This window comes from Etheostoma cragini, chromosome 16, assembly GCF_013103735.1.
Source record: "Etheostoma cragini isolate CJK2018 chromosome 16, CSU_Ecrag_1.0, whole genome shotgun sequence".
Classification (NCBI taxonomy): domain Eukaryota; kingdom Metazoa; phylum Chordata; class Actinopteri; order Perciformes; family Percidae; genus Etheostoma; species Etheostoma cragini.
In genome coordinates this window covers 6,047,602-6,069,461 of record NC_048422.1, presented here as the reverse complement: position 1 = coordinate 6,069,461, position 21,860 = coordinate 6,047,602, and the positions used below count along the sequence as shown (strand labels likewise).

The following is a 21,860-nucleotide window of genomic DNA, read 5'->3' as shown; positions in this document are numbered from 1 at the left end:
GCATGGATGTGTAAGGGCCTTGTTGACCAATTGAAATTATATTTAGGGTACGTCTAATATTATTTATTCCGAGTCTATAGGCAACAATTTTAAGCTGACAAATAATACGACCAAAGAGGAGCGTACAGAAAATATACAAAATGGAACCAAGGATTTAACCTTGTAGACTCCCCTCCCTCCCCATGACAGCAAAATCATCACTAGTCACCCTGAAGGATCTTTCTGTAAGATATTAAAGACAAGCCCCGAGGGCTGTTCAAACCATTCCGACCCAGTGCTTTATTATATGGTAGGGTAAGATGGTATGAACAACACGGTCAAAGGCTCAAAATATATAGATTTAGAAAACGGTCCTTTTACTCAAATTGACAAGGGTTCAGTTAGTGAACAAGTTTTGTGTTCAGACCTAAAGAGAACTAAATTTGTCTGGTTTGCCAGATAGCTTTGCAAATTATCAGTTTCCAAAGTTGAGCTATTTAGCTTGTTGATATAAGCAGAATAACTTAAAGTTAAGCTCAACAGCTTTCCATTTAAAATACCAGCAGTTTTTGAATTTAAGGAGTTTATCTTTGAATGCTTTTAGGTTGTACCAGTAACATGTCAAGCTTTTCAGTTTTGTTGTGTAAGGTTAATGTACTGTATGTGGACTCCTGCTACTACAGACATCTTAAAAGGAACATGCCAACTTGTTGGGACTTTAGCTTTTTCACCGTTACCTCCAGAGTTAGACCAGTCAATACATACCCTTCTCATCCCTGTGCGTGCTGTAACACTGTCTGACGCCCCCAGCATTAGCTTAGCCTAGCACAGATGCTGCACGTAACAAGCTCCAGCCTACTGCTTCCAACAAGTGACATTAATACTTCTGCTACTTGAGCGGAGGGATTTGCTCGTAGCACCTGAGAAGCCCGGTCACGGAGCAGAGAGTTTGCCTGGAGTTTGCTCAGAGTTGGAGTAATAGAGTCAACAATTATCAGATACTAAAAGCATAGTTTACAATTATGGTTGTTCAATGTGACAATTAAACCAGGTACTACCATGATGTTTCATAGAATTCCAACCAAAAACGCTGATCGGTGAATATATGGACACTTTCTCTGAATATGGATCCAAATACACATGTAGCCACCTTAAAGAGCCACTGTGTTTCTCAGATCATTTCCCTGATGATTATTATTATGAAAAAATGGAATTAGCCACACGGACCATGAAACATGTGCTGCAGGACATGGCCATGCCATCGATGGCCATACTGAGCAGACAAAGTGGATCCCCTGCAGCTATGGTAAGTGTTCTGTTATGTTTTCACAAGACTAATTAATGTAACAGTGGTAACGTTAGTAACACTATTACATGAACCGGGTGGTCACTACTATTGCAGTTGTTCTCGGGCTACATTTATCCCCTGTAATGACTGTGCTGTCACAAATGCGCTTTTTCACCCCAGAATAAAATGAGCGATGCTAGAGCTAACGCTCATGACTGTAGCCTTTACTTTGCCAACGAATTGGATTCCACATAAACACAAGTCCATGTTTGTTCTAATTCTAGTTCGACATTTTTTCAATCAGCTTCCAAAATGTGTAACTCTTCATCTGTGTATTCTGGCTAAAAAACAGATTTTCTAGATCTTGGTTTGTTACCCAGTAAAAATCCTCTAACAATTTCTCAAAGTCAGCCATGATCACGGGTCTCGTTTGTTACTAGCTAGCTATTCACATTGTTTTTTTTGACGGTAGTAACTGTGCTTTTTGGTGTTGCGTTAATCACTATTTCTTTAACTGACTATGTCATCACTCCGTCGGAGTACCTGTGCTTCGCCTTTCAGAGAATATACTTCCCAGTTAGTATGCGGTTAGAAGATGGCTGTCTCATGTGACCTTGTTATTTGGGCACCCTGTGACTACATAAATCCCAACATGTAAATAGGAACATGTTGCTGTTATTCTGTCACTTATTGGGAGCAGTAGGCTCGTTTGAGCCGGTTACCTGCAGCATCTGTGCTAGGCTAAGCTAATGCTGGGGGCGTCAGACAGAGCTACAGCACGCATGGAGATAAGAAGGGTATGTATTGACTTGCCTAACTCTGGGGGGTAACGATGAATAAGCCAAAGTCCCAATAAGTCGGCGTGTTCCTTTAAGGAAAGGCATATCATCCTGGTGTACCTTTAAATGTAAGCCATCCCAGGCACCAATAATCAATTTAGGGTTGACTGTCACAAGCAATATGTTCCCTTGTTATTTACTGTAATACATTTTGTTATCTCTAAAACAACCTTAATTTGCTCTAGATCAGGGCCCAAATGGGATCAGAGAAGAATTAACAATTGACAATTGCTTGATGACCTATTGTTAATTAATTAGCTTATCGGTCTGGCTTGGCCTTTGGGCTTCAATTACAGGATGGAGGTAGAGGGGAGGGGGGTATTTGGAAAGAGAGATGATGTCACTGCTGGGATGGGCTGAATCCACAGGCACCAGCCGAGGGAGAGACGTCAAGGGAAGACAAAAAATAAAAAAAGATGATCACAGATTTCTTTGCTTGTTTAAGCACCACAATACCTGGCAGATCATTCAGAAAGAGATTATTACTTATGCTAAGGACAAGATACAGTGTGAGGTTTGCAATCGGGGTCTGCTCTCTGGCTCATGTGGAGGAGCAGCAGCAGGGCTGTGAATTATCACCTCTCTCTTTGGTGCCTGGCCCTAAAGTAACCACTGGAAGTGGCAGCGATTGTTCTATGTGGTCTCATAATTGTCCTTTGCACCCCCTCCCCCCCCCCCCCACCAACACACACACACCTAAAGTCTTCTATTAACTGTAAACTATGATTTAAAAAGAGACATATTACAGATATTACTCATTCATTATTTTTCTATATGTTTCAATCAATCAATTTTATTTGTCACAGTGTCACTGTACACTTGCTAGTTTAATTTACCTTATCACGCTATGTGTCCCAATTATCATTTAACTAGGGATGTCCCAATGAGCTGTCCCGATTTGATTTTTTAAATATTTAAAATCTGCTATATATCTGATATCAAGTCCGGATCTGATACTTATTATACATATTTGCCTAGATAATAGAGCTGCACGGTTTTGTTTCCAACAATAACTAAGCAAACAAAGTACCTAAAATGGGTCTTTAGCCTAATACATTTAAGTTATTGCAGCAAAAAGGGACAATATAAAATGTAATACAAATTGAAACATTTTAGAATTTACTGACGTAAAAAATGCCAATATCGCCTTTACGATTGGATCGAGCCATCCCTAAATTTGTCTGTCTATACATTCATATCTCACATTAGAATTCTGTCAGATATGAATGTATAGATAGTTAAATATAGATCGCAGTTCACATCTATAATTGACTGATACATCGTAATTACATGGGAATACACTTCGGGAATAATCAAATTTATAAATAAAGATTTTGAGATAGTGTTTTGTTAAATATATGTATATTGTGTAGGGATGAGCCGAGTACTCGGCTGAAACGAGAATCAGGTGCGGATAAAGCCCTTTTGCCGAGTACATATATTATACGAGTAATACGAGTCAATATCTGTACTCTGATTGAATACAACTCCTCAGCTGGCCGTGGCTGCGTTCTGTGATAGTCCCAGGGCCCCCCCCTTACACACACACGCTCTGCTCACACACAGAACACGGAGAACAACGCTCCCTCTCCCTCTCTCTATCCCACTGCCTCAGACAATCAGGTCCGCGGGTCTTTTCTGTTAACATTTAGGGTTTCTTCAGCTTCAGTCAATGCAGATCTGAAAAACAGCATCTGCCCCCGCCCCCTCTCTCTCTTTCTCTCTCTCTGTGTCAACAATAATTATAACAATTTCTGTACATCTCATTGCATGCTTAAATAACATACTGGTTAAAGCCCCATTTCAAGACAACCCAACCCACTTCCGGGTTAAAGTCTGTCCACGTCCGGGTTAGGCCCCGCCCAGTCCGAGTACAGATACGGACACAGATAATTCATGTGGTAAACAGATACAGATACAGATAATGCTGTACTCGCTCATCCCTAATATTTTGACTAGGTTATCATCTATTATTAGAGGACTACAGATGCAAATTTGCTTTTTTATTAACAAAAAATGTCAATTGATGTGGATTGTCCCTTTTTTTACTTTATAAATCTTTAAAACTCTTACAGAGTCACAGAAGAATAATTTAGCTGATCTGAAATCTGTGGAATTGCCCTTTAAAAGTGTGAGAAAGATAACAGTCAGGAATCAGTTATTGGAAGTATGTGATGCCAACATGACATCACATTCTGTTATTACAAATTCTGGGAAGGGGAAACATTTGGTTTTAAAATGTGATGCCACTTTTGTTTTTTGTAGGACAGTGAACTTCAGATGGGAGATACATGATATAAAAAAATGTTTTGCTGGAAAAACATTATTCCTAAGGCCCACCCCTTCTGGAGAATTACAGAAGACAGGGGCAAAGAAGTCCTCTCTACAAGTTCAGCGCTGTTAGTGGGGAAACAGAAGCCATAAAACACAATGGGGTCTTGACTTCCCAAGTAGATAAGCTCACCATTAAGCTTGCAAGGTCTAAAAGCTAATCAAAAGCTGCCAGGGATTTAAAGAAATACCTCGAAAGGCAAGCGCTTGGCTTGGTTTATTGGCTTGCAATAAACTCCAGAATCAAAATTTTTCCAAAATAACCACATTCTCCAGCAAGAAATCATGGCGATCAACAGGACATTAGAAGATCACGAAGATTTGGAGAATAAATATAAGATGATAAAAGTTTTAAAGCAAAACTGTGAGCTAGCAGGAGGAGTCTAATGTGCTAAACAAGACAACTCATCTCTGGAACGAGACATTCAGGAGTGTACGGTAAGACTTAAAGGTAACGAAAGGAAGAGTGCTGAATGTGCATAATTGAAATTGGGAATACATGACAAGTGGTCGCTCAATGACCTCTTCCAATGCAAAATGCTACAATTGTAACAACAGCAGGTTATAATAACGTGATACTCTGGTACTACAAACGTCCTGACCTCAAAGCTCAAGTGGATGCCATTTCCTGCTAAAAGGATGCCCTGTTGCAGCGATTTCAGGATCTTAGTAGTAGATCCGTCTGAGCTGACCAGAGGAGAGTTTGGGCTGTGTTTCCCACATCCTTTAATAAGACCTCAAGTCAAATTAAATAAAAGCATTTGAACAGACTAAGTTTTGTGATGTATATCGATTGTGTCCACATTGGGACAGTTTCTTGTTAGTATCCGTCAAAATTTTCTTAACCACAAATATAAATGGTTTTGTAATGTTTTCAGTTGTTTAATTGTGTAAATTACAGGGTTAATTTCATTCTTACCTTTCTAACCAAATATCTTTTATCTATTATTCCATTCTTCAACTGTCCAATTTTGGTGAGCTCTTGCAAATTGTAGCCTCGTTTTCCTATTTGTAGTGGAGATGAGTTGTACCCAGTGGGGTCTTCTGCTGTTGTAGCCCATATGCCTCAAGGTTGTGCGTGTTGTGGCTTCATAAATGCTTTGCTGCATACCTCGGTTTTAACAAGTGGTTATTTCAGTCAAAGTTGCTGTTCTATCAGCTTGACTCAGTTGGCCTCTTCTCCTCTGACCTCTAGCATCAACAAGGCCCACAGGACTGCCTCATACTGGAAGTTTTTCCCTTTTCACAACATTCTTTGTAAACCCTAGAAATGGTTGTTCGTGAAAATCCCAGTAACTGAGCAGATTGTGAAATACTCAGACCGGCCCGTCTGGCACCAACAGCCATGCCACGCTCAAAATTGCTTAAATCACCAAATCAGTTTGGAGATCAGGAGATTGTCTTGACCAGGACCACACCCCTATATGCTATACTGCCATGTGATTGGTTGCCATGTGATTGGTTGATGAGATAATTACATTAATGAGAAATTGAACAGGTGTTCCTAATAATCCTTTAGGTGAGTGTATATAAAAAGCATTAATGCGCAGCAACTTACACACAAATGCAAGCAAACACGCATTAAGATGTTCACACAGGAAGGAACACACACACACACACACACACACACACACACACACGTGGGAACCCACAATTCCCACCTCGTAGGATCGTTTCAACTGGAAGATTATCAAACATGTATTTCAGCAAGGTCAGTCTACAAGCCGCTGGTTTGAAATAGACGCACAGCATGGTTCAAACAGCATGATGCAAGACCAGCAATATCATAGTGTTGATACCGCGTAATAACAGTGAGGATCAAAATCACTTGAATGACCAAGAGGAGTGCTTGTTCTGTAGAGGGCAGGAGCAGGTGCTAACTGCTGCTCTAAAGATATTGACACTGCGACAGACAGAGAGGAGGACCACTGTGTTACTGACAAACCATCTACTGTACAAATGCCCTGGGGTTTGCTCAGAGTTTTTTGTTATGTAGCAGTAAAAACCAAGAAATACCCTCAAGCAAACTGTCCATTAACCCACTATTTTAAAATAAAGTATTTCTAATTTTTCACCTTTTTTCTTTTGTGTGTCTGTTTCCACTTTTTTTTTTTTATTAAGATTATAAGATAAGGAAAACAATTCACATTGGTTACAGTAATGTTATAACTCACTAATTTTAACTTTTAGAACTACTAACTAATTGTATTACGTACTGACTAATCCTTCGTTGCCAGGAGAAACACCGTCTTTAATTTAATCATTTACTATATATAAAGTCCGGTTCAACCGATGTACATTGTTGGGATAAAGCCTGGATGTCCCTCCGCTCTCGCTATCTCCGTTTAGGGCTGCCCAGGACAGTTTTGGTTGCTTCAAAGAAATACAAACAAGCCAGAGCATTTTTTCCCCTATGACCAAATAGAAAGGCTGTGTAGCCAGGCCGTACTCCATTGCTGACAGAGTACTGTGGAGATAGTTCTGGCAATGCGAGACTACTAAACAGACAAACCCTAATTCCAATGAAGTTGGGACGTTGTGTAAATCATAAATAAATCGGAATTCAAGGATTTGCAAATCCTTTCCAACCTATACTCAACTGAATACACTACAAAGACAAGGTAATTAATCTTCAAACTGATAAACTTTGTGTTTTTGCAAATATTCACTCATTTTGAAGTGATTCCTGCAACACGTTTAAAAAGCTGGGACAGAGGCAACAAAAGACTGGGAAAGTTGAAGAATGCTCAATAACCACTTGTTTGGAACATTCCACAGGTGAACAGGTTAATTGGTCATGATTGGGTATAAAGGAGCATCCCCAAAAGGCTAGGTTGTTCACATGCAAGGCTAGGATAAGGTTCACCACATTGTTAACAACTCCATGAGAATATAGACCAATGGGATTAATCATCTACAGTCCATAATATCATCAAAAGATTCAGAGAATCTGGAGAAATCTCTGCACATAAGCAGCAAGGCTGAAAACCAACATGGAATTGTGTCCTGTGACCTTCAATCCCTCATGCGGCGTTGCATTAAAAACATCATTATGTAAAGGATATTACCACATGGGCTCAGGAACACTTCAGAAAACCACTGTCCGTTAACCCAGTTCATCACTACATCTACAAGTGAAAGTTAAAACTCTACCATGCAAAGAGAAAGCCCTTTATCAACAACACCCAGAAACACCGTCGGCTTCTCAGGGCCCAAGCTCATCTGAGATGGACTGACGCAGAGTGGAAAAGTGTGTTGTGGTCTGACGAGTCCACATTTCAAATTGTTTTTGGAAAACATGGACATCATGTCTTCCGGGCCAAAGAGGAAAAGGACCATCCAGATTGTTATCAGTGCAAAGTTTAAAAGCCAACATCTGTGATGGTATGGGGGGGTGTTAATGCCATGGCATGGGTAACTTGCACATCTTGGAACATTGATGCTGAAAGGTACATACAAGTTTATGTTGCCATCTGTGCAACGTTTTCTTTTTTTAGGGACCTCCCTGCTAATTTCAGCAAGACCATGCTAAGCCACATTCTGCACGTGCTACAACAGTGTGGCTTCATAGTGAAAGTGCGGGGGTACTAGACTGGCCTGATTGCAGTGCAGATCTTTTTCCCATTGAAAATGTGGGGCGAATTATGAAGTGCAAAATACAACAAAGGAGACCCCGGACTGTTGAGCAACTTAAGTCGCACAAGCAAGAATGGGAAAGAATCAGTTCCCAAACGCTTATTGACATGTTGCAGGTATCAAATTGAAAATATTTGAAATATTTGCATAAAATATTGCCACATCACCACAGGATACTTTACAAAATAAAACAAAAGTTCACGTTTATGGCTATTTGGCTGTCTTGACTTCCCACCTGTGTCTAGAGTGAGACACACACACCCAAGATGTGTACCCGTTGGGGCTCATCAGCATGTTGGCAAGTAGTAGTATACAGTTAGTTGCATATTAATTGCTCTGGGGTCCCTTGTAAGGTATTTCAGAGTACAGGGGTTCTGGAGAAAGCTACAAGCAGCAATACAAGAAGCTGAGCAATAAGACCAATCCAAACAGGCATGTTTTGAAAGGGCATTGCACTAGTATGCAGCAATTCTGCATGATTAACCTTGGTGCCAGTGCAGGCACAGGGAGACATATATAACTTGAGGTTGTTTCTTGCATCACACTATAGTAGCAGTCAACATTGACAATATTTAACCATACCTTAACAGAGCAACTGAGCAGATACAGAGTAACATTGTCATTTGGAGCTCTGTTCCTTGCCACTTGGGGAAATTTGTGGTTGCTGGATACAGCGTTTTCGATCAATACTGGACCAATTTCAAAGATTTTTGTTCACATACAGTACTGCATGTCACTTAGACACCAACGCATGGTAAAAAATAAAGTCCAGGTTAAAAAAATAACCCAAAATAACCCTTTCATAAATACTCAAACTCCACTGCTGTTTCAGTCACTGGCGGTGAAGACAATAAAAGAATTCACAGCAGAGATAATGATGCAGTCTCTTATACTGGCAGACACAGGTGTCCTTAAGTTATTTTAGAGACCTGCTTCAGGGCATCATAACCTTTCTGAAGGGAGTTAAACTATATCTTTAAAAGGGAAAATGGTGAATTGCTGCATTTTGTGAAGTTCAGGGGCACAGCGTGCATTGGTCACATGAATTGTCTCGGAAATACAGAACGAACTCCTCTCTGTTTTATTACCTGTAATGCCCTGCTCTGCTGTAAGTAAGAGAGATAATGGCTGCATAGTGGAGTGAAACTAATTAGGTAACATTTAGTATTATAATGACATTTCTTTCATAGCAACAAAAGAAAAGAGGGGAAGATCTTACAAATGAGCTTTGAAGCCACTAATAAAGATTATTCTTTAATCTCAGAATTAGCTTCTCTGCTCTCCCATCATTGAGGGATTTCTAAATATTTCACACCTGAAAAGTCTTTTACTTATGTGTTTGCTTTAAAGCCTGACTGGATTGCAAAGAGTATAAAAAGATGAATTGATCTACCTATCTTTTTATTTTATTTACGTTAGACTTATTATAGGAATGATGTAATTTTTTTACTACTACACTACTTTTTTTAGGTATATGAAGATGTGTCGGTTTGGTGAGTCGATTTGGCAGCCAGCATATGGAAATGTGCAGGCTGCCAAAATACTGCAGTGGAAATATTCCAACAGCTACTAAATGTCCTGCATATTGTCAAGACCCTTTTATCTCAGAGCTGCTCATAAGTTAGCAGTAGGCATAGGCCGGTTACGGGTGTCACGGTATACCGAGGTGTCACGGTTTCAAAACCACTAACATTTTCTGACATACACAAAAGGTATGATTTTTTATTTATTTTTTTTGTCTTCAAGGACAGAAAGTGCAGTTTAGCAATCCTTTTTCCTGCCAGTGTGCAGTGTTCTTCACAATACCGCCGAAAATAATACATAGCTGTCATTGCCATACCATAATACCGTGAAACAGTGAAAAGGGCACATTTGACAAAAAAGGGCACACCGGTGTCTGTTGTGTGGCTAACCATAAAACAAGTCTATAAATCATGTTAAAACCTTAAGTCTTACTCTCAAAATACCTCCCACATGCATCGTCTCTCTCTTTCTGTTCTCTCTTACAGTGTTGCTACAGTGCAATGCCTCCGCACTATGTCAGGAGAAGACTGTCGATCAGAGCTTCCATAATGAAAAGGGAGCTCTCCCTCACACCTTCCTCCCCTCTCCCCCCCTTTCTTTCTCTGCTGTCAGCTGCTGTCTCCTCCAACTTTCATCTTTTTTTCTAATCCACCCTCCCTAGCTTTGCAAAGTCACAGTCAAAGTGAACAGTAAAGCAATACAAGGATGGGGGAGTAAGTTAAGGACAGTGTCATGGTATAGGTACAATATATAACAACACAACGCCTGTTTTGAAAGCCTTGGGGAATTACAATGTCAAGATAGTAAAGCACGTAGATTTGGTGAGCCTAAAAGTACATGGTTACTAAATACGGTACTAAAGCAGAGACTAAAACATTAAATTGTATGGATTTAACCAACGTGTAAACCCAACATGGTCTGTTTAGCCTACTTCTGAACTGTTCAAGTCTCAGTCTGAGTGTCAGAAAACCTGTGATACAACTCAAGTATCCCAAGCCAAATTCAAATTCTGCAGCGATGCTTCCTCTACTGCTGGCCAGATCAATAACCATCTCTGAAAGTTGATAGTCCTGTCAGGAGCAGGGCAACTAAACCCTAAATAAGCATATGCTCATTTTTTAAAAGTAAGTGCTGTAGTACAACTAGCATGAAACAATATATAATTGAGGTAAGTTTGGAGACACTACCTTTTTAATCAGTAAAATTGATAGCCTACATATTTTTGTTTTATCTCTTTTCTGTGCAGTAGTTTCTAGACGGTCCCTGAACTCTCTAACTGCCGTTTCAACACAGGAACTAAACAGAGCTGAATTAGCAGAACCTTCATGCCTTTCTGTCACATCTACTGCAGTCAGATTCACTGTGTTCTCTCGTAGAAATCACTTCACATGGGTAAGCACTTTTAACAACATTTTGAACATGTTAAGAGGCTAAAGACACATTTAAAACTTGCCCTGTTTAAGCCTGTTGAGTGATAACGCTAGCAGGAGGAAAACATGGTGTAGACCGCATTGATTGTTTTTGTTTTTCTCTACTGACAGCACTCCAAATGTACAAACAGAGCTACGTGTTGGAAATCAGCAGTTATTGTGCTTGGCCCTAAACACCTCCAAACCTCATTATGTAAAGATATAGCTAGCATGGATGGTATTGCTCTGGCCTCCAGCACTACTGTCAGAAATCTAGGAGTTAGTTCTGATCAGAATATTTCCTTTAACACCCATCTAAAACAAACCTTTAACATCCTGTCTCTGCATGATCATATTTCTCCTGTGTTAGCTTCTCTGCATTGGCTTCCTGTAAAATCCAAAATTGAATTTAAAATCCTTCTCCTGACCTACAAAGCTCTAAATGGTCTAGCACCAACATATCTAGAAGAGCTCTCTGCCTTATTGTCCCACTAGATCACTACGCTCCCAGAATTCAGAGCTACTTGTGGTTCCTAGAGTCTCTAAAAGTAGGATGGGAGCCAGAGCCTTCAGCTGTCAGGCTCCTCTCTGGTGGAACCAGCTCCCAGTCTGGGTTTGGGGCGGCGGGGGGGGGGCAGAAACTGTCACCACTTTTAAGAATAAATTGAGAACCTTTCTCTTTGATAAAGCTTCTAGTTATTATTATAGAAAAAGAGGAGTTGCAGCATCTGCCTAGCCAGGCCCACCTGCTTCTCTTCAGAGTCGTCAGATTTATCTAGCATATAATTTATATTATCATAAAGTAGAGGGAGGCGGGCCAGTAAAGCCCGATCCGTCTGGGGAGAGTTCTATCCCAACAAGGCATCTCTCTTTAACCTGTAACCTGTCTCTCTTAGTTATGCTGTTCTCGTCTACAGTTCTACACTGCCGGGGGATTTCCTTCCTTCCTTTGACACACTGAGCTGCTCTCTTTTCATTTGGCTGACCCAACATATTTCCTTGGATTAGGATGGCAATAAGATCTTAATTGCAGCCGTCGCCGTGGTCCTGCTGCACCCCCGGCTACACCCTGCTACGCTCCACGATGCCCTGCAGTGTCCTGCTACATCCACCTATGCTCTGCCACGCCACGCTACACCATGTTGTCACATGAACTACTACGACTACCATTTGTAGTCACTGTTCCATTTTCTTTATTGTGACTATTTTTGCCACTGTGCATCACCCCCCCCCCAACCGGCATGGTCAGACACCGCCTGCCAAGAGCCTGGGTCTGGCTGAGGTTTCTTCCTAAAAGGGAGTTTTTCTCGCCACTGTCGCGCTAAATGCTTGCTCTTAGGGAAATAACAAGAATTGCTTTCTTAATTGGTTTTGTAAATTCTGTAAAAGTTTCTTGAGATAACTTTTGTTACGATTTGATACTATAAATAAAATGTAATTGTATTACGGATTACACATTAATAAAACAAAGAAAACCATTTATTTTTATACTGTGACAATCTGTGAGCTTTTTCTAATTCAAGACTTTAAAATGTGTGTCCACATGACCGTTACTGCTCAGTCTTGCCCAACTAAAAAGTGATCGGTGACACCATTGACCAAGACAAACAGATTTCTATGTCCCGAAAGATAAACACAGCACACAGATAGTTTTCAGTGTACACACAAAGAGAAAGTATGGCTTCTGTGAATCTCACCTTTCCTGCTGCCGAGGCTCCTTTTTCCACCGGGAAGCTGCAGAGAAACAGATGAAGAGGACAAATTAATCACTGAGGGATAGTTAAGTACATGTACACACACACAGAGAGACACACACACACACACACACACACACACACACACACACACTCATTTTGATTTGCACAATATCACATGTCCAGACTGCAGCAACGCTCCTACATACTTATTAAGGAACTTCATTCGACCTGTACCATCTTAGAGACAAGTATGTAGCATAAACCTATGCCATGTACCACAGCATTTAATTTGCAATGCCTATTCCTCAGTAAGATTTACCTTTAGAGTGCACTTACATGCACTCATACACACACGCATGATTTGAGAACCCTTTAACAGGCAAATTGATATGCATGTACAATGAGTACCTCATAATAAGCTTTTCATGCAATCAAGGAGCAAACCTAAAAGTATTTTGAAACAAAATGAGACTAGCTTGCCCCTACCCTTTTGTGCTTCTGTGCACTAACCCCCCACCCCAAAATCCTTCTTGATGGTTATTGGCTGGAACGCTGAAAGAGTGTGTGTGTATGCTTCGTGGTGCAGGTGGGCACAGATTGTTTTTGTTGTCGTTTGTAGTCCCTGGACTGTCTACAGAGGACGCGTTTTTTTACAGTGTGTTCTGGGGACAGGCAGCTAGCAGATAGTGAGGAGATGTTTTTTTACAGTGTGTACTGAGGACAGGCAGCTCTTGGATAGTAAGGAAATGTTTGCTGCATGTGACAACAAATGTAACACACGCACACACACACACGCACACACAGACACACACACACGCTATGGTAAAGAGGATTTAAAATATCTTGACTGACAGCTTTTCAGTTTTTTTTTAATACATTTCTCGTATATCACAGGCTTTTAAATTCACGGTAAAACAGATTTTCTAATCTTCGGTATGGATTTAATGTTACTTAAAGAAGTGGCAAAAACTGTCTCTTCTACAGGAAAATAAAATGTCCATGTCGTCCAGTCAGGCTTTCTATTAAATGTAAAGCACATCAAAATGCATGCCACAAACAAACAGTGACACACTCTCCCTGCAAACATAAAAGCAAGTGTTTTGAAATGTGTCATTTTTTCATCCAAGTGAAATGACACGAGTAGATGTCTTTACATCCTCAAGTGCCACAAACAACCGCAACAAAGTCATAGGGTTTAAATTCATGAGTAAACACAACAACTCACAGTGCTGCCTTCGGCCAAGATAACAACAATATGTAATTAAACCAGAGTCAGAAAATACAGCAGTCCCACTTGCAATTGCAAATTAAACTCAGCATGGAGACCTGTTTTGGGATTCAAATTCAATTAGCCCGGTAGACTTTTGAGGCCAACTCAGCCATTTATTCTTCCTCACACTGATTTTCCCGATGACTCTGCCTTGGCTGATCTGTTTGTACTGCCACATAAATGGTAGTCTTTATGGAAAAGAATCCTTAATCAAACACTGTGTGTAGCACTATAATCTCACTGATGCCAAATATGCAACATGGTAATGACACATAAAGAAGAAAAAAGATTCTGTAGTAAAACATTTGCAACTAAAACAGCCACAATTTCTTTTTATAAATTATCCAAAATGTAAAATAAATCCATTATTAGCCATTATTCATAAATATGAGTTTACAGTATGTATGCAAAATGGTAGGGTTATCAACGACGTTTCATTTCTGGGATTGTTCAGGTGCAGCCGTATCTTTCACCGGATGTCCCTCATTTCGGCCAGATATCCGTCACCTTCCTATAAATAATATTGGTCTCTATTAGCAGCCGGCGGGGCTTAGGGACCATCTATAGACTATAACAGACACAAAAATATCTATTAATTTAATAATTAAAGAAGGTAGTGTCTCCAAATTATTTTTTTTAACATTACGTGCTGTAGTAAAACTAGGAGGAGACAAGTTATAACTGAGGTAAGTTTGGAGACACAACCATGGAGTTTTTTTCAGCTGACCCCAGGGGGGGCTCTGTACCTTCCTCTTTCTTTGTGTTGGAATTTTAAACCCCGGTGGATTTCTGAGACTCTGGTTAACTGCTCCTCAGATCTCTGCAGGGTAAATCCAGACAGCTAGCTAACCTCTCTGTCCGATCTGAGTTTCCTGTTGCACGATTAAAACAACTTTTGAACGAGCACCAAAACAAGTTCCTTCCCGAGGCCTTTTTGCAGAGGCACCGTAGCTGCGTCCGAGCACTAAGCGCTGCACCAAGACGATTGTGATTGGTTTAAGGAAACGCCAATAAACCAGAGCACGTTTATCTCCCATCCCGGAATGCTGTGTGGACTAACCAGACCCTCCTCGGCAACGCTGTGGAGGAAGATCTGACAATGCAACACTAGTAAAACATTAGTTTAGGGCAGCACCAACATTTCATCCCTTAATTGGCGGACTAAAGGCCTTTGCACACCAAGTCTGTATTATTTGTTTGATATTGTTGCACATTTAAAAATGACTACGAGCTAATGTTGTGTCAATCCCGTCAACACACCGACTTTGACACTTTAGTCTGTCATTAGTTTAAGTTTGACATAAGTTTTTGGTACGAGTCAATTTTCTGTTTTTTCAACAGCTTTTTTTTCTACAAAAACCCCAAACAGAAATATCACGCACAATATATTGTTACAGATAAAATGAAACATTAATACACATTAAAAGACATTTGACCCCCGGGCTCGGCTAGGACCAAAGGCCAGAGTAAAAAGGTCTTTGGCAGGAACTGAAAAGTATATGTATAGCCTGCGCCCTTACAAGTATTTATTGGAAGGCTATACCAGAGGAGGGGAGCACCCACTGCAAAAGCTGGATCCCCTTTACTTTTTAGCCTAGCTTTTGGTACGTCCCAAAGCAAGGGGTTGGTTGACCTTAATGTGCTTACTGGTGAATAGAGATGTAAAAGTTCAACGGGGCCTAACCATTTAAAGCTTTCCATATTTTGTCAAAGCTTTTGACTGTCTAAGAAGTAGGATTGTGTTATTTGTTTTGACGTAGTTTAACTTTGTTTGTTGCATGGAAGTGTATTCACATATTTGTTCTTATGCTCTTATTACGCTATGGATCTTGGTTATGTTTGTTTGAGTTAGGAACCTTTTGGTTCATTAATGCTTTGAAAAATAAATTACTTTAACTAACTCACTTTTTTACTGCTGTTGGATAATAAAAATTTTCCTTTTTAGAATATCAAAGAATTTATTATTAAATTTCAAATATAAATTCAATGTGTGTGTGTCAGACATTTATGTAAAAGTAATGACATTGCAAAAAAAAACAACTACAAAAACTGGAAAAACCACAACATATATATCTCAGGGGGTGTTCACCCAGGAATTTACTGAGTATGCACAGTTGTGTTCAGAATAATAGCAGTGTGTTCAGAAAAGTTTCAAATCCATAATATCAGTGCATTGGGAACACTGCACATTCAATTCCAAATCAAAACATGACCAAAATTGATCAAGTCTGCGTTATACCTTTACAGAAAGTGAAGAAAAAGGAATGTTAGGCTGTTCAAAAAATAGCAGTATATGCATTTTTCTTTCAAACTCAAACATTTCTTGTATGAACTGAAAAATGTCTCAAGGGATAGCTTTACTTTGAATCGCTGCACTAATATTTAGTAGCATAACCATTATTTCTGAGAACTGCTTCACATCTGTGTTGCATGGAGGCAACAAACTCTTTATATGTTTTCCCCTCCCCAATCAACTTTTTTTGATCCGCTGTTCCTCAGAGCAATGTCTGGAACGACCCATTTTGCTGAATATTTCAGTGTGAAATGTACTATAACCAGCATGCTCAACATTTGGCTCTTTCCTTCCTTAAATATGGGCCATAACTGACACCTGATTCTTCACAGAATCAACCACCTCACTAATTTAACACAACGCTGCTATTTTTTTGAGCATGCCCCTTTCAATTACAGATTTAATTCCACAGAATGAGCAGCATGCATGTCATGACTGTTGGCTCTGTTGGTTTTCCATGACTCTACAACACTTACTACTAAATTATTTGCCATGTGGAAATATCACTTCTACCAAAAGTATGATTTATGAGGTTAATGATGTTGGACTGTTATTATTTTGAGCACAACTGTAAATTTTAATACCATTTACAACCCCGCTTGTTTTGGAGAATCAGAGAGGAATCACAAGTTCTGAGTGGTCAGCCTGTCGGATTGTGTGTTATTAAGTAGATGAGACAATGAGTCTGACATTTACATCAGACTTTAATTTGGTTGTTGGACATCACAATAATCCAGTTCATGAGCTGCAAATTAATTACCCAGGTGTGGTATTTTAAAAGGAGCTCTGGCATTTTTCCAACACAGCTGCATATTGCCTTTATATTTCTGAACAAAGGAGTGAATGAGAGTTCTGCCATCTGATTAACTGACAAACAGCTGCTCACGTTAGGCGATAAAGGACTGTGGCATCTACTTTAGTCAGACAAGACAAAAAGGGTGTTTTTCTTTGGCATTCTCTTCATTGTGTCTGTCAAGTCTTTTCCTGATGCACTGTTGTCAAGTATTCTTGCTTCTATCATGTGCCATTTTTTGTGGTTTTAATTTTGTTAGATTACTAAATTAGATGATAAAATCTTCTGTGATTTCATCAAAGTTTTCATTGACTTCAGTGGTAAAAATACTGTGGAACTTCACTTGTTGGTAACTCCCAGAGCATTTGAACATCTATAACATCTGCAACAAGACAGGCTGTGTATATTAAATCAGAATTGTGGATCCAAAGAATATCTATTTATGTGTCCCTTTGCATTTTCAAAAAAAGTCCCTGGAATATTTTATGATAAATTGTAGAATCTGATGAAGATTTATGTGGAGCATGTCCTCACCTGCTTCAGAAGTGCTGCAATGGAGGCAGAGAAATCTATGTTGAAAAGCCTGACTGAAGAAAATAAATTTACAATTAAAGTTTAAAAACACCTTTCAATATACACAGCAGATATTTCACAGGGATCAATATCCCTATCCGAGGGTCAATATCCCGTATAGTATCCAGTATCCTTATAGCACAAAGATTGAAAATGGACAGTCTTCTGTGCTCGTCACCGTGGCGTTGCTTTGACATTACATTATTAGACGTGTATAGAGATGTATCAATCTACTTATATTCGACTTATTTCTTGCAAATAATAGCAAATAAGGTTTTTTTCCTAAAATGTTTAGATTTTTCTCAGTTTGGATTTAATTTTATTACTCATTTTTCTTTTCTTGTGACCAAATGTTTATATTTCAAGATTACAAACAATTACAAACAATATGCTGAGAAATGATTATTTTGTGTGTGTGGAACTGTTTTAAATGTGTTTTTGTCTGTGAGGTTTAAGTGGCTGTTTGCTTGTTGATGATAATTAACTGAAATAAATTTGAACGGAGCAGAATTTTACACTTGTTTTGATTTCTCAAAATTATTTGAATTACTGCATTATTGATTTATGCTTTATCGTTGATACTTTAGTAATTAAAAAAAGGGAATCAGCATTATCAAGTTAGAGTAACTACTTTGATTGGGTATTTTTTTCTTTTTTCAGAATTCTCAGATCAAAGAAACCTTCCTAAACTCAAAGACATAATTCCCCTCCCTGACCCACACACGTACAAACTAATAAAAACCCTACTCAAAAAGAGTAGGTGATTAAAAAAAGGAAAAGGAAAAGAGAGGCTACTACTCTAAGAGAATTTGTGATCCTTTCAAGTGGAATTCATGTATTCATTTCCTGAAGCCAAAACTCACCCTGCCATGCTGCTGTTGGCGGAGCTCTCTCCGATCTGCGAGCTGGCGATCCACTTGGTCTCCCCCACCACCGTCCTTGCATGCGGCAGGCGGCCCACGTCTTTCACCGTCATCATCAGGTGGCGTGACGACTTCAGGACCCTGACGGCCTCGTCGTGCGGGATGCTGAGAAAGCTGCGGCTGTTCACCTCCAAGATCTGGTCACCGACCTGGACGGGGGGGAGGGAAGACAGAGGCATGGAAGGGGGGACTGAGCACGGCGGTGAGGGTGGACCAGGAAACTGTCACATGCACACAAATACAAAAGGTTAGAGAGAGGTGACACATGGAAGTGGTGGAGGTGTGTAAAATTTAAAATGTTGAATGGATCCGAGTGAGATAAGTCAAATGTAGGTTTCTCATTAAATGTTGTAGCTCTCGACCTCCAGCCCTTATGTTTCTTTTTTTATTCATTACGTAATTTTGCATTTTATATCTTCATATATCTTCAATACCCTTAGATTTTATTTGATGTGCTATATCTTATTCTCTTTTAAGTTAATTTTCTTTTACTGTACTCTTTCCCTGTCCTACATTTGCAGGATGGTTGTGGCTCTCTCAGCTTGGGCAGCTAACAGAAATATTTACACAGAGAATGAAGTAGAATCTTCTCCCTTACAGGGTCAAGACCAGAACTGTTTAATACGTAATTGAACATTCTATCAAAGGGCTGAGCCTGGAGGCAACGGCAGAAGGAGTATAATGATGTCCATACTAAGCACCACCTTGAACCTACCTCCCGTCTCCAATATGAGCTGCTATACCGTATATTGCAGCTTTTTACTTGAGGTCAACCCTCTGAAGTGTGTCAGACGGTGCTGGATGGAACTTTCTGTCCTCAATGCTTGGGGCATAACATGTGCCACAACAAAGATTGATGATTTGATAAATAACAAACAAAAAAATAAAAAGTCTGCTCATTGCAACAGAAGCGCTAAAGAACTCAACAGTGACTTTCCAATTTTTCAAAGGCTCCAGTTCCAAAGTGATCTTCCCCATTCAATTGCTCCATTGACACTTAAAAAAACAAAACAAGAAGCTAATATCAAGACTTTTAGGACTGGAACAAAGCCAACCAACTACAGGATGAATCCTGACCAGGGCCTGAAATTAACACCCAACCACCTGTGGGTTAATTTTGCAACTGGCCACCTATTGCATTTTCATTACTTGCGACAATCCCAGCAGTCCCACGTGCAGCCACTGACCAATCGGGAGCCAGAACGGCTCAAATTCCTTTCCTTGTTTCTGCTATGTGAAGACAAGGCGTGTATGACTCGAAGATTTCACATTTACCAACAAAACGTATAGTGAATGACCGTGTAAAACATTTGAGACCAAAATGTAAGACCTAAAATGTCTACATGCCAACATGTAAACATTTTAACATCAATGCACGCAGTAATGTTTTTTCCGCTATAAAGTCGCTAAAGTTGCTGCTGTTTCATTATTGTAGGTACAATGATTTGTTAAAGTCCAATAAGTACTTTTTCATATCGTATGAATGTGTGTCCCAGCCCAGGACAGAAAATGATGCCTTTATGCTGGATTATGAAGACGCCCCCCTAGCCATTTGCGGATTCAGACGTGCGACTGTGCTGTCGTGCTGTGAGACTGGGCCGCACCATCACAGCAATAAATTAGTTACAGAGGACGCGCTCGCCACTCCTTTACAAAACCACACAGACTCACTGGTCTTGTAAATGGCTTTGTCTGACATTTAGACATGATGTAGTGGTTAGCATTTAAAAGAAGTCCCAAAATGTTACTTTATGTCTCTTTGTTCTATTCCCCAGAGTAACTGGCCAGCCAACCAAACCTCACAACCACTTCAATATTCTCTGAAGCAGCAGCAAATGCAAACTAAAGATTTAATACATTCAGAATCTCATATGTTTAAGCTTCTTGGGTGTTTTCCATCCACCTGAGGTGACCATATGCCATAGCTGTCAATGTTAATGCACTGCAGCATATCTGAGGACATTCTCCACATAAACCTCTTCATATACCAGCTTCTCCAACAGCTTGATTTATATTATGTAGTAGGGGGATTTGATTGCAAATGCAAAGGGACAAATAATCAAAACTGTATTTCCGGATGCAATCACTCTAATTTAATCTAACAAGCACCACTGCCGTAAGAACACGCTCTGCTCCTACAGCAAACACTTCTTATTCACACTGTCAGGCTGAGCTGAAGCCCCAGGGATGACACACAGATTTTAATACAGATTACAAGATGTTTGTTCCAGAATTTTGCATTGCAAAAATGCTTGAAAAAAAGTCAATAATATGTTTCTTGTGGACTTGATACAGTGTTTGACAACCCTACAGCTCAGTTTGTTGTGAGCTTAGCACCATGTATCTCATTTTCACTTGGATTTGCTACAGCTTATGAGCACACATGGCTTTAAAAACGCACAAAAGAAGCAGCCACACCGCTATTTCTCTTCTTTCCGTTAATATCTCTGTCACTTGAAGAGAAAAGGCATTCTGACTTTAGAGTGATCATGATAAACATTTTATCATATCCTTTTTCAATTGTCTTTTAAATAGTTTAAGTGTTTTTTGTGTGTACAGTAACAGACAGCTATCTGAAAACTGTGTTCAGTAAATGTGTAACATGTTATTTAAATGTTGACTCATTTGAAAGCAAAATAAAATGTTATGGCAGTCCGAACTGAGCTCAGGTGCATCCTGTTTGCACTGATTATCTTGTAGATAATGCCTCACACTTGGTAAGTCTTTTTTCCAAAGCACGTATTTTGACAGGTGTTACTAATAACATTAACGATGACTCTGCGCCATTAAAATGTCCCAGTTAGTGATGGTGTGACAGTCAAGTCAGTGTGCATAATATCGTGACTTTGTCCGAAATCCATCCCCATTTAATATATAGCGCAAATTTCATCCACTTTATCGTGCCTTCAGACATTCTACTAAATAGCGTCCATAGCACAATACCTTTTTCCTGAGGAGGGAGTAGTACACAGTAGGGCTAAAACGATTCCTCGAGTAATTTGATTAATAAAAATCCTCAATGCAAAATTCTTTGCCTCAAAGTTTTGTCTAATCAATGTCACTAACGTTGTACGCTCACTGTGTTTCCGCACGGATGATTATTACAAACGGGCAGACACTGGACACAAGACTGACTGTCACTCCCTAATGTGAGTCGAGTGCAGATTTGAGTCGCTTATTCTCAGATTTAAACAGTTTACTGCATAACATGTCATACTGATATTTGTGAAATATATACAGTGGGTACGGAAAGTATTCAGACCCCTTTAAATTTTTCACTCTTTGTTTCATTGCAGCCATTTTCC

At 39.7% G+C, this 21,860-nt stretch overlaps 1 protein-coding gene across 3 annotated transcripts in view; it reads right to left on the bottom strand.

Annotated features, from left to right (window-relative positions):
• Positions 1–21,860, bottom strand: part of whrna (whirlin a) — a 185,876-nt gene that overhangs the window by 40,940 nt on the left and 123,076 nt on the right. For 2 of the 3 annotated variants that reach the window (XM_034896884.1, XM_034896886.1), the window contains exons 5-6: positions 18,496–18,776; positions 12,704–12,740 (exon numbers count right to left, since the gene is read on the bottom strand). In XM_034896884.1, coding sequence (XP_034752775.1) covers positions 12,704–12,740; positions 18,496–18,776 — 318 coding nt within the window. The remainder of the gene's footprint in view (positions 1–12,703; positions 12,741–18,495; positions 18,777–21,860) is intronic. The other variant, XM_034896885.1, reaches the window with a different exon arrangement.